The sequence below is a fragment of the Melanerpes formicivorus genome, unplaced genomic scaffold, assembly GCF_026170545.1.
Source record: "Melanerpes formicivorus ecotype bairdi unplaced genomic scaffold, bMelFor1.0.p_v2 SCAF_60, whole genome shotgun sequence".
Lineage (NCBI taxonomy): Eukaryota > Metazoa > Chordata > Aves > Piciformes > Picidae > Melanerpes > Melanerpes formicivorus.
Window position 1 is genome coordinate 1,345,389 of NW_027142412.1, and position 12,098 is coordinate 1,357,486.

The 12,098-nt window shown below is 49.9% G+C and overlaps 1 protein-coding gene across 2 annotated transcripts in view; it reads left to right on the top strand.

Annotated features, from left to right (window-relative positions):
- TPCN1 (two pore segment channel 1) overlaps positions 1-12,098 on the top strand; it is a 59,197-nt gene that overhangs the window by 28,634 nt on the left and 18,465 nt on the right. For both annotated transcript variants that reach the window (XM_068161770.1, XM_068161771.1), the window contains exons 3-13: positions 886-1,062; positions 2,471-2,584; positions 3,298-3,428; positions 3,959-4,047; positions 5,461-5,495; positions 6,364-6,422; positions 7,204-7,303; positions 8,382-8,498; positions 9,441-9,565; positions 10,806-10,854; positions 11,053-11,116. In XM_068161770.1, the coding sequence (XP_068017871.1) occupies positions 886-1,062; positions 2,471-2,584; positions 3,298-3,428; positions 3,959-4,047; positions 5,461-5,495; positions 6,364-6,422; positions 7,204-7,303; positions 8,382-8,498; positions 9,441-9,565; positions 10,806-10,854; positions 11,053-11,116 (1,060 nt within the window). The remainder of the gene's footprint in view (positions 1-885; positions 1,063-2,470; positions 2,585-3,297; positions 3,429-3,958; positions 4,048-5,460; positions 5,496-6,363; positions 6,423-7,203; positions 7,304-8,381; positions 8,499-9,440; positions 9,566-10,805; positions 10,855-11,052; positions 11,117-12,098) is intronic.

The window sequence follows — 12,098 nt, forward strand, 5'->3', positions numbered from 1 at the left end:
AAATAAGTCTGTAAACATGTGGAAGTGGTTGCAAGTAAATGAAGTGCTGTGTTCGTGTTGGGATCTCGACTGAAGTTTCTTTGCCTACCTTTATAAAGTCTCTTCAGCCTTCTTCCTCATTTCTCAAAGGCTGAAGGGTTTCTGAGGCAGGAGTTTGTGGGTGTTGCTGGGTTTTGTCACTGAAATACGCTCCTGAGCAGAAGGGGCTGTCCTGGAGGTGTACAGAGTCCATTCCTCAGCAAACAGATCAGTGGCAGGCTGGGAAGTCAGGACAGTCTGCTGGGAATCCTATCTAATCCTTCTAAATCCTGTGTCCAGCTATGGCACCCCCGACACGAGGGAGACAAAGACCTGCTGGACCAGGTCCAGAGGAAGCCCCTAGGGTGATCCGAGAACCTCTCCTACAAAGACAGGATGAAAGATTTGGGGCTGTTAGCCTGGAGAAGAGAAGACTCCAGGTAGACCTTAGATCAGCATTTCAGCATCTGAAAGGGACCTCCAGTAAGGCTAGGGAGGAACTGTTTAGAAGGGCCTGTGGGGACAGGACAAGGGGCAATGGTTTGAAACTGGAGCAGGGGAGATTTAGGTTGGACAATCAGGAGGAAATTCTTCACAATGAGAGCGGTGAAATAGTGGAACAGGTTGCTGAGGGATGTGGCTGAGGCCCTATCCCTGGAGACATTCAAGATGAGACTTGTGACCCTGGGCATCCTGATCTAGTTGGAGATGCCCCTGCTGGCTGCAGAGGGTTTGGACAAGATGTCCTTTGAGGGTCCCTTCCAACCCGATGCAGTCTGTGGATCTGTAAAAGTCTTCATGCGTAAAGCTCTGTTCCAGTACCAAGAGTCACTAATGTTGTTTTCTTCTTTATTCCTGCTGCTCTAGGAAGGAGAAAATAATGATAAGTTCTTCACTCACCCCAAAAATGCCAAAGCACTTGCTGCCTACCTCTTTGCACACAACCACCTTTTCTACCTAATGGAGCTGAGCACGGCGCTGCTTCTCCTGTTGCTGTCTCTCTGCGAGGCGCCAGCCGTCCCTATGCTCCGCCTCGGCATCTTTGTAAGTACTGTGGGGCAAAGGGAAGACGTCTGCCTGCTTTGCAGTGGTGGGGGAGTGGAAGAAGGAGGCTGAATGCAGGGGAAGAACATAGCAATAGTGGGGGGGGGGGGGGGGGAAAAATCATCCAAAACAAAACCAAAACCCCTAGACCTAACTTGTTCTGTAAGATGGTTGACAGCAGATAGCGCCAGCCAGCAAAGCAGCCTCCTTCCATCTGATGTGCATGGACCACAGCAGAAGTGACACTTAGGTCATGTCACCAGCTTGTGTGGCTCTTTAATTTTGCAGCTGTTAGAGAAGTGTATAGGGTTTGCTTTTTGGTTTGGTTTGGCTCTTTTTTTCAGAGAGAGAGCTCAAGAATGTGTGTGCTTTGACAGGCTGGTTTTAAAGTCACCGTCAGGGTTGGTGCTGTTACCCCAGCACAGCCACTGGCTTATGGATCACAGACAGAGCTCAGCCTGGGACAGGTTGCTAAACCTTCTCCCAGTGTTGTGAGGACTCTTTTTTTCCTCTGTGTGTGTGTGAGTGACTTGAAGTTTGATATCTAACCTTCACAGAATGTAGGTGCAGAGAAGTGATCCATGAACTGGGGTCTACTGTTATCACTCCACAACCACTTCATGAGGTACCACTGCCAGGCACAATGCTAGGAGTTGCTGTTGGGAGAAACTTAGTCTGCTTTTGGAACTAACTGGCACCCTAGGACCATGGCAGGGGTTTAGAACAGCTGTGATGACCATGGAGTCAAAGTGCTCCTCAAAATGAGTCAGGGCTGTGTACCTTGGTTTGGGGTTTGTCCCCTGACAGAAGCTGAGGCTGATAAGGAAACGCTGTCACTGAGGTGCGTTTTGCTTCTTCCAACAGAGAAGGTTTCATCAGCACTGCCAAAAGCTGCATCCTGTCCCCAGAGTTTGATCAGGACTCTGTAGTTGTCCAGAACATCTAGCTCAAGAGAAAACCCTTCTCTGTGTAAATTCTCTCTGCCCAGCAGCCTTTCTTCCTGCATTTCACTAAACCACCACCAACAAAGCTAACTTGTTTGAAAAGCTTTTTGCTCCAGTTGCTGATGTCTTGCCCTTTTGTTTCACATCCATCAATACATTTTTCTATTGTGTTATTAAGGTCCAAAAGGAGTGTGGGCTTCCTGGAAATTCTGGGCTGATTTGAATAGAGGAAAAAATCTAAGGGCTTTGTTATAAGCACAAAGCACTAAATATAGAAACTTTGTAAAACAGAGTGCTGTGCTGGCTTGGACTGGCCTTGGGTTTCCCTGCCTGTCACAGAGCTGTGCTCAGGCTGCTGTCAAACCCATGTGCTTCTGGAAAGAGGAAGGGCAGAAGCATGGCCCCTGATGTGCTGCTGTCTGTGTCAGAAGCACCACTTTGAGCTTTGCTGTGTTGTGTGACAGGTCCATGCAACCCTGGAGCTGTTTGCATTAATCGTGGTAGTCTTTGAACTCTCAATGAAGATGAGGTGGCTGGGCTTCCAAACCTTTATCAGGCACAAAAGGACCATGGTGAAGGTAAGTTTTCCACCTGATTGTCAGTGTTTCTCCTTCAGCATCTTCAGGAACCAAAGAACTAGATTTAACAGTGGGTCCAGAGGAGGCCATGATGATGATCAGAGAGCTGAAGCACCTCCCCTGTGGGGACAGGCTGAGAGATTTGGAGCTTTTTAGCTTGGAGAAGAGAAGTCTCTGAGAAGACCTTAGAGCAGCCTTCCAGTACCTGAAGGGGGCTACAGGAGGTCTGGGGAGGGACTTTTCACAAGGGCCTGTAGTGATAGGATGAGAGGGAATGGTTTGAAACTAGAGCAGGATGGATTTAGATTGAACACTAGGAAGAATTTCTTTACTCTGAAGGTGGTGAGGCGCTGGAACAGGTTGCCCAGGGAGGTTGTGGATGCTCCCTCCCTGGAGGTGTTCAAGGCCAGGTTGGATGAGGCCTTGAGCAACCTGGTCTAGTGGGAGGTGTCTCTGCCTATGGCAGGGAGATTGGAACTAGATGATCTTTAAGATCCCTTCCAACCCAAACTGTTCTATGATTCTATGAAGTCTTGGCCTGTGCTGCAGCAGGGATGACTTAGCTCCGTGTCCCAGCTGCCAAATGATTCATGAGAGGTCTCTGAGCTCTCAGAGACACCTCCCATCCTTAAAGCATCCAAATAAATGGGTGGTCAGCGAGAGCTTTGCTTTCCCCAGCGGCAGCCTGCAGCTGTGCCTCTCCTCCTTTGCAGACCTGCGTGCTGTTTGTGCAGTTCATAGAGGCCATCGTGGTGCTGGTTCGGCAGACCTCCCACGTCCGCATCACCAGAGCTCTGCGCTGCATCTTCTTGGTGGACTGCCGCTACTGTGGTGCAGTCAGAAGGTGAGTGCTCAGCTGGCTGCTGGGCTGGAGGGGAAGCACTCTGATCCTGCAGGCAGCTCAGGCAAATCATGGGCATCTCAGATTTCAGAGATGATCTGTGCCTGCAGCTGAAGCGTAGGGGAAATGTCAGAGGTAGAAGCTTTGGACGTGCTCACGGCACATGGCGCTTGTGCGCCGTCCTCAACAGCATCAACCACCTCAGGGAGCACGACACAGGAGCGTGGCTGAGTTGTTTCTGCCTCCTAGCTTTGCCTGTTAAACTGCACAATGAATCACAGAGCTAGTCTTTAGTCTGGAGAAGGAAAGCTGCCAGGGAGGCACTGGTATTACTTGCAGTACCTGAGAGCTGACTGCAAGGGACAGATGGGTAGCTTGGAAACGATCTTAATTTACCCAGCTTTCTGCTGTGAATCCTTGGAGGATGTGGGAAGAAAGTCCTCCAGGATGGTGTGGTGGTGTTATTTTTTCCCTGCCAACCTGGAGGAGGAAGCAGGCAGGGTTGCATTTATTAATATTCTCTTATTTCTCAGAAATCTGCGCCAGATCTTCCAGTCCCTCCCACCCTTTATCGACATCCTTCTCCTCCTGCTTTTCTTCATGGTGATTTTCGCCATCCTGGGTAAGTTCTGTTTAGGGAAGGTGAAGTGATGTTCTTAACCAGTTACTGCCCAAAGGCAACACCAGCAGCCTGGAGGAATATGAATCTCACAGAATCACCAAGGCTGGAAGAGACCTCAAGGATCATCAAGTCCAACCTGTCACCACAGACTTCATAACTAAACCATGGTACCAAGTGCCACATCCAGTCCCCTCTGGAACACCTCCAGGGATGGGGACTCCACCACCTCCCTGGGCAGCACATTCCAATGGCAAACGACTCTCTCAGTGAAGGACTTTCTCCTCACCTCCAGCCTAAACTTCCCCTGGTGCAGCTTGAGACTGTGTCCTCTTAGTATCATAGTATCAGTCAGGGTTGGAAGGGACCACAAGGATCATCTACTTCCAACCCCCCTGCCATGGGCAGGGACACCCCACACTAGATCAGGCTGCCCAGAGCCTCGCCCAGCCTGGTCTTAAACACCTCCAGGGACAGCACCCCAACCACCTCCCTGGACAACCCATTCCAGGGCTTCACCACTCTCATGGTGCTGGTTACAGAAGATACCAACTCCCTCCTGGCTACAGCCACCCTTCAGGTAGTTGTAGAGAGCAAGAAGGTCTCCCCTGAGCCGCCTCTTCTCCAGGCTAAACAACCCCAGCTCCCTCAGCCTCTCCCCAGTCTCGTTGCCCTTCTCTGGACACATTCAAGTGTCTCAATGTCCTTAAACTGAGGGGCCCAGAACTGGACACAGGACTCAAGGTGTGGCCTAACCAGTGCAGAGTACAGGGCACAATGACTTCCCTGCTTCTGCTGGCCACACTATTCCTAATGCAGGCCAGGATGCCATTGGCCTTCTTGGCCACTTGGGCACACTGCTGGCTCATGTTTAGGCAGCTGTCAATCAGCACCCCCAGGTCCCTTTCTGAAGCTGATCAGATTGGGAGTCTTGCCAAGATCTTCCATTTTTGCTGTTTTATCTGCAGTCATCTGAAAGGCAGAATTAAAGCTAAATAAAAGAGAATACTTTTGAAGATTTCTAGAAGGTTTGGAGACAAAGATCCTTCTGATCTTTTTTCAGAGGATAGTCTGTTGTGTTTGTGGTTTCCAGGCTGTGTTTCCATCTAAGTTTAGTCTACATTCCCAGCAATGCATGTGTCTGTGGTGTCCCTGCTACAGTCCTCTACTCAAACCACCCTCAGAAGTCTTCTTCTCTGAAAGGGTTGCTGAAATGCCATTCACATCTAGTAGGAAATCTGTGTGGAGAAGGCCTTCCAGATAGTCCCCTCTTCATGGTGTCAGAGAGAGCTTAGTCTCAGTGTGGCACTCTCTTTATAAACAGAGACTCACTGCTCTGCTGCTGGACATTAATCAGGCTTTATTTTTGTTCTTTCCCCCTTCTCTCCTCCTCTACCTCCTCTGCTGCTTCTCTAGGTTTTTACTTGTTTTCTCCTAACCACTCAGATCCGGTGAGTATCACTGATTATCATAGTATCAGTCAGGGTTGGAAGGAACCACAAGGATCAGCTAGTTCCAACCCCCCTGCCATGGGCAGGGACACCCCACACTAGATCAGGCTGGCCAGAGCCTCATCCAGCCTGGTCTTAAACACCTCCAGGGACGGGGCCTCGACCACCTCCCTGGACAACCCATTCCAGGGCTTCACCACTCTCATGGTGAAGAGCTTCCTCCTCACATCCAGCCTGAATCTCCCCACCTCCAGCTTCATTCCATTCCCCCTAGTCCTATCACTACCTGATATCAGAGATTCTTTCAGCTGAAGCTTGAGTCTCGTTTTGAGCAGCTTGAGAAGCAAACATAACTCTGTAGAAGTAGTTTATTCCTGTGTGGTGGCCAGGGAGGCCAGATGCAAGCTGGTCAGAGGCTGCTTGGCAGTGCTCCCCTGGTTTACCCCCAGCTGGGAAGGAAGAAGGTGCAGAGAACTTCCTCAAAGACAGGTTGTCCCAAAGGGAAGGTTCCTGGGGTAGTTGCTTGTTCTTGGTGTCTTCATTCAGTCAAATGAGCCACCTGCTCCTGTCCTCAGGGTAGGAGTGTGTCTGGATAAGGGTTTGGCCACCTCAGACTGTGAGTGTTAGAGTCTAGCAGCCACCAGATCCTGCTTGCTGGGAGTAACTGCTGTGTAAATGGGCTTTTAATTAACTCTTCTCTTGGGGGCCTTTAAAAAGGACCTGTGCTGAAGTACCCTTTCCCTAAGGGAGGCATCAAGGGATTGCAGAAGTGCCTGTATTCAAGTGGCTGGGTGGGTTGGTTGTTATTTGAATGAAATGTCACCATGGAATTCAGCTTGCCTTTTGTCATGGGAGCTTTTTCTTGCAGTACTTCAATACCTTGGAGAACAGCCTCGTGAATCTCTTCGTGCTCCTGACCACTTCAAAGTAAGTTCATGTCTTTCTAGCTCAGTCTGTTGCTTTGTCCCCAAAGAAATCTAGCAGACCCAAGGGTTTATTTGCAGAGCTGTTCTATCTCCCAGGGACAGAGATTCCCTGAGTCAGCCTGCATGGCAGGAACTGATATTTCATTTTGGTTTAGGACGCTGTGACCTCAGATGCAGAGTTATCTCTGAGCGACTCAGACCGCTTCATCGCTGTGAGGGCAGTAAGGGGGAAACAGCTTTGTTAGGCCTTAGTCCAAGAAGGGAAAGTCTCTGTTTGTGCTCCTTTGTCAGCCAGCAGTTTGCTGTTGTCAAGTAACTTCTTCCTCCTCCGCTCCAGTTCACCTATCTGCTAGGAAAGGAGGATAACAGCAGTGGGTAAATACTGATCTGCTGTCAGGGAGAGCTCCAAGGATTAGGAAATTAGCAATGGACGGAATAAATCTTGAGTTGCAACACTCTCAAACCAAGTCTGTGTTGCTGTAGGTGCTAAGTGTTAACATGCAACCCTTGCCCATTTGGTTTGGGGCATGTACAAGGAACCTGCTTTCCATATTTACCTTTTCCCTTGCTCCTCCACGTTCCTGTTGCTCGCCGCTAGGCACAAACTTCTGTCTCGTGAGCGACCACAGGTTCTGCAGAACATTCAGATCTGTGGATGTGGGTTTAGAGAGACACCACACCCCCACACCCATACACACACACACACACACATCCTGTGCCTCTTGTCTTTGTTGTGGGAAGGGTATTTTTGGTACTGAAACTTGTGCCATTTCTGGATGCAGCTTCCCTGACGTGATGATGCCGTCTTACGCCCGGAACCCCTGGTCCTGTGTCTTCTTCATCGTGTATCTCTCCATCGAGCTGTACTTCATCATGAACTTGGTGAATCCCCTGAGGAAGCACTTGACTTCTCTCTGCCTTGCTTGGAGCTCACTGCCCAGCAGAGTCTTCCCCATTCCCAAGAGTGCTCTCTAATAATCTGATCCCCTTTGGCAGAGTACTTGCAGAAATGGCAGCTCTGCTACAGAGAGAGAGAGAGGGGAGTCTCTTAATGTCCAACCACAAGGAATTGAACTAAATCACAGGAAACAGAATGATCTGAGGATCTTTCAACTTCTCTCACATTAATATCATGCTTGGAGTGACATACTCAGTTGCAGGAAATTTAGTGTCCTTTTCTGTCTTAATTATTGATCATAAAATGGCATTTTATGATCTGGGCTTGCCTGAAATACTGTGTAAATCACTGGGAAGGGGATGGAATTACTGAGTGTGGCAGGACTTGAAGAGTGCTGATAGCTGCAGTGTGGGAGCATGGCTGCTGTGCTAGCTCCACTTCTTGCAGCCCTAGGGCAGGGCCAAGGCTGTAGCTCAGGGGGGGATGTCAGTGGTGGAAAAGGACTTGCCAGAGGAGGTGAGGGATTTTGCAGTTTGAGTGATTTGATGCTTGCAGCAGGCTTGGATTCCTCTGCTGCTGTCCTAGGTGAAGGGTTAGCTTTGACATGCACTTGCCAGTGCTCCTGTGGAAGGATTAGTCCAGAGAGCAGCCCTCCAAACCTGCTCTCCAGGAGGAGCTCAGGGCATTTTCACAAACCTCCTGGTCCTCTATTCTGATATATTCTGACTGCATTCTGATAGTCACAAAACTTTCTGGTACTATTGGGGGGGGGGCAGTGTTTAGCCTTAGCTTTTAAAACCACTGCTGAGTGTTAGGAGGCCAGAAATATCCTGACCTCTTCCAAAAAAGTGGATCAGTGCAGTGTGCTCAGTGATCCCCTTGTGGCCAGCAGGCCCTCACTGACTCCACTCTGCCTCAGTTAATGTCAGTTCCTTAGCTCTTAGCAAACTCCAGCCGCAGGCAGTGCCTGCTTGCCTCTCCAGACTGGGCGTTCCTGCCTGTTGGAGAAGCACTGGCTCAGGTAGCTGCAGATGAAAACATGCCTTTCTCTCCCCTCTGCAGCTCCTGGCTGTTGTGTTTGACACTTTCAACGACATTGAGAAGAGGAAGTTCAAGTCCTTGCTGCTGCACAAGCGCACAGCCATACAGCACGCCTACCGCCTGCTGATCACCAAACAGGTACAGGGCTCTGCAGGGAGGCTGGCAACAGCCTGGGCTGCAGCAGGAGGGGAGGTCAGCAGTCTCTTCAGAGCACCAGTGGGCTGCAGTGTTTAAAGAGTGTGTTCCAAAACAGGTGATTGATGTCTGTGGACTGTAATCACACTCACCGAGGGCTGCTGGGTTTTGTCTTTCTGTAACTTGTTCAGATCTCTCTGTATGGAGAGCAAACCAAAGCAGTCTGAGTTCCAGCCCTGTGTGAGATCATGGAAGTGTCTTGATAAACTGAGTGAGGTTTGTTCTGGAGTGCATGCAGTGATTGATTTCTCTCTGACTCAGTGTGGGTCACTAGAGGACTTGCTTCTGAAGCACCAATACTTGGAGGAGGGCTGGGTCACACAAGAGAGGGTACAGTGCACTTGCTAGGTACTGCCTGAGTAAATGGTGCAGAAACAAGTAATTCACCTACAAACAACTCTTCCCAGGGACAGAACACTTGGGGGAGTGGGTTGATACCTTGCTTAACTTGTGGAGCAGCAAGAGAAAATAAGGCCCAGAAATAACTTAACCCACTTGTAGTAGATCAGCTCATGTTCAGGGCACATAGCTGCTAGTCTTAAAAAGTGCCAGCAATGGGATGTGGTAGGCTGGCTGCTGATTTCCCAAGAAGAGTGGTTGAACTCTGTTGCTTGGGGTGTCTGGCTGGGCAGTTTTCACATGATGGGACAACAGGGAACAGTTCTGCACTTGCTGGAGGCACCAGTCACCAGGAGAGCCTTCTGCTCTCTGTGCTCTGGGACAAGCTCAGTATTTTGGAGTAACAGCTTAGGCTACTTTGGGGGCTTAGTTGTAATGGCAGTTTAGATAATGGAGAAATCCTGCTTCAAACAAATCCAGAGTGAGTGTCTCTGTGTGCTTCCACCCAATGCCACTGCTTGTGACAAGGTTCCCTTGTTCTTCCAGAGGCCATCTGGAATCTCCTTCAAGCACTTTGAAGGGCTGCTGCGGTTTTACAAGCCTCGGATGTGTGCCAGGGAGAGATATCTCACCTTCAAAGCACTGAATCAGAGCAATACTCCTTTACTCAGGTAGGGATGCTCTCACTGCTGCACCCAGAGCTGCTTCACTCTCTGAGGCTAGGCTGTGTTTATGGGAGGAAGGTTGGCTGAGGTGTGGGGATAGAGTTCTGTGGCTGAAAGGATTTGTCAGGGAAGCAGGGAGCTTGGAGGGCTGGCTGCCCCGGGAGCTGAGGCTTTTCCTTGGAGGTGCTGGAGTTCCTGCATGCCCTCTTGTGGATACAGCACTCTGCTGGCAGGCACCAGGCAGCTGCTGCTTCCCACCTTCCCTGCCAGGAGAGAGGAAGGGAACATTGAGGGACGGCAGCAGAGCCTGCAAGGAGCATTTCTTCACACCGTGCAGCCTCGCAGCTTAACAAGTTTTTGGGTTTTTCTAGCAGCTGGCTGTGTCCCCCAGGGCTTTGTTAATTAAAAGCTGATTCTGCTGGTGCTTTCAGGACTGTCATCCTCTGGGTTATGAGGCAGAGAATTACCATTCTGGTGGGTGGGTGCAGCTAGCTGAAGCCGGCGTGGAAGCAGCGGGAATTAGAGCAGGAGACCTTCTCTTCCTTTTCCTTTGTTCTGGCCACAGACAGGCTTGGAGAGAGTCTCCCAGGAAATAGAAGCCAGTGCTTCTCCTTAAAGTCAAGTGCCACAGAGAAGTGTTGAAAATGGCACAAGGAGAAAGGCTTGAGCTTTTTAATTTAGGCACCTCATGACCCCAGGAAGAGTCTGGAAAGTTCAGCACCCTCTCTTTCAGACACCTGCCGCCGTTACTGGCCTGACCCTGAGCACCTAGGCAGGCACTTGTGTTTTATGAGTTTCTTTCCTTTTGTGTCATTTTCCAAATTTCATTGTTGCCTTGAAAAGCAAATGGACAAAGGTGTTAGGAAAGGACTGGGCAAGTAATTAAGGCAGCCTGAGACCTCTTCATGAAGATCAGGACAATCTCCGTCCCTTGGAGCTTGCTGTCTAAGCCTCAGGTCTTTCCACTCAGTGGTAAAATCCCAGAGTTCAGTAAGGTCAGAGTTTGCTGAGAGAGCTGTGGCCATACAGACAGAAGGTTGGATTTGCACCCTGTCGTGGCTGTGGTCAGTCAGTAACCCTTGGCCAGGTGGGGAAGAGGTCAGTGTTGAGTTCTATCAGCTGTGGTTGCAGCGCTAATAAGGAGTTGATAACTTCCAGGGACTCTCTGCTGCTGCTGCCTGACAAGGACAGTTAAGGATCTAATCAACTCCAAGGCTCTGATCAGATGCTTCTTTCTGTTTTGCAGTCTGAAGGATTTTTACAATTTCTATGAAGTTGTTGGCTTAAAATGGAAGGTAAGGCTTGAGTGGAAGAGGGGAAGTGTGGCGGGGGGAGGGAGAGCAGAAGAACCCAGTGATTAAAGAGAGGGTGAGGAAGAAACAAAGGCAATGTGAAAGGGGCAGATGATGGGGATGAGGTGGGGCTCCATCACTGCACCTTTTTTGTGTGGCTGTGGCTCTGACTGCTTCTGCTTCTGGCTGTTCCTCTTGCAGGCAAAACGAAATCGTGAGCACTGGTTTGATGACCTCCCACGGACAGCATTCCTCATTTTCAAAGGTAACAGGCTGTGCTTTCCTGACAGCTTGTGCTCAGCTGACAGGAGCTGCATTTCACAGCAGCACAGAATTGTCAGGCTTGGAAGGGACCTCAAGGACTGTCTAGTTCCAACCTCCCTGCTGTGGGCAGGGACACTTCTCCACTAGGTCAGGTTGCCCAGAGCCACATCCAGCCTGGCCTTAAAAACCTCCTTTCTCTACAAAGGCAGGGACCTTCTTTTGTATCCCTGGTAAACAGCTGAGGGAAGACCTGCTGACCAAGCCTCTGTGTATTCAGAGCCTTCAAGGCCAGAGCCTTGTGTGCAGAGTCTCCAAAGAAGATTTCTGTCATGTAAATATTCCCAAACCTTCCTTAAAATAAGAGACTTCTTGGCAGGACCTCTATAGGAAACCAGAGCCCAAGGTCATGGAGGGCTGAACTCCTATTTCAGCACAGAGGTTTGGTGGAGATGAGGAGTTTAGGATTGCTGAATCCAGTAGAGTTTGCAGAGTTTCTCCATAGCCAAGGCAGCAACTCTCAGTGGCTGTGGAGTGGGATTTGTGTTTCCACAGAAGCTGCCAGGCTTCCTACTCCCAAGGTGTGGCTGCAGCACTCATACAGGTCAAGTGCAGCTGCCCAGGAAGGGCAAAGAGGTCTGAAATACCTACCAGTGTAACCTGACCTGCAGGTGTGATTTGTGTCCCATGTCCCAGGTTTCCTGACTTCAGGAAGACTTTACCTGCAGTTCTTTTTTGCCATTGTTGTATGCTAGTGAGAAACTGTAACACCAGCTCACTCCAAACACAGAGCTGCCACAGGAGTCCTGCAGGTCTCTGCTGATGCACTCACCCCTCCCTGACAGCATGAGAGTTGTTTCAGACACAGGCAGTGCTTCAGCAGCTGTGTTTGCCTCTCTTTACACCACAGAACTAGTCCCTAGAGGGGCAAAAAGATGTCTCAGGGGTTGAGGATGGTGAATTTGTGGCTGCTAAAGGTCTAGAGA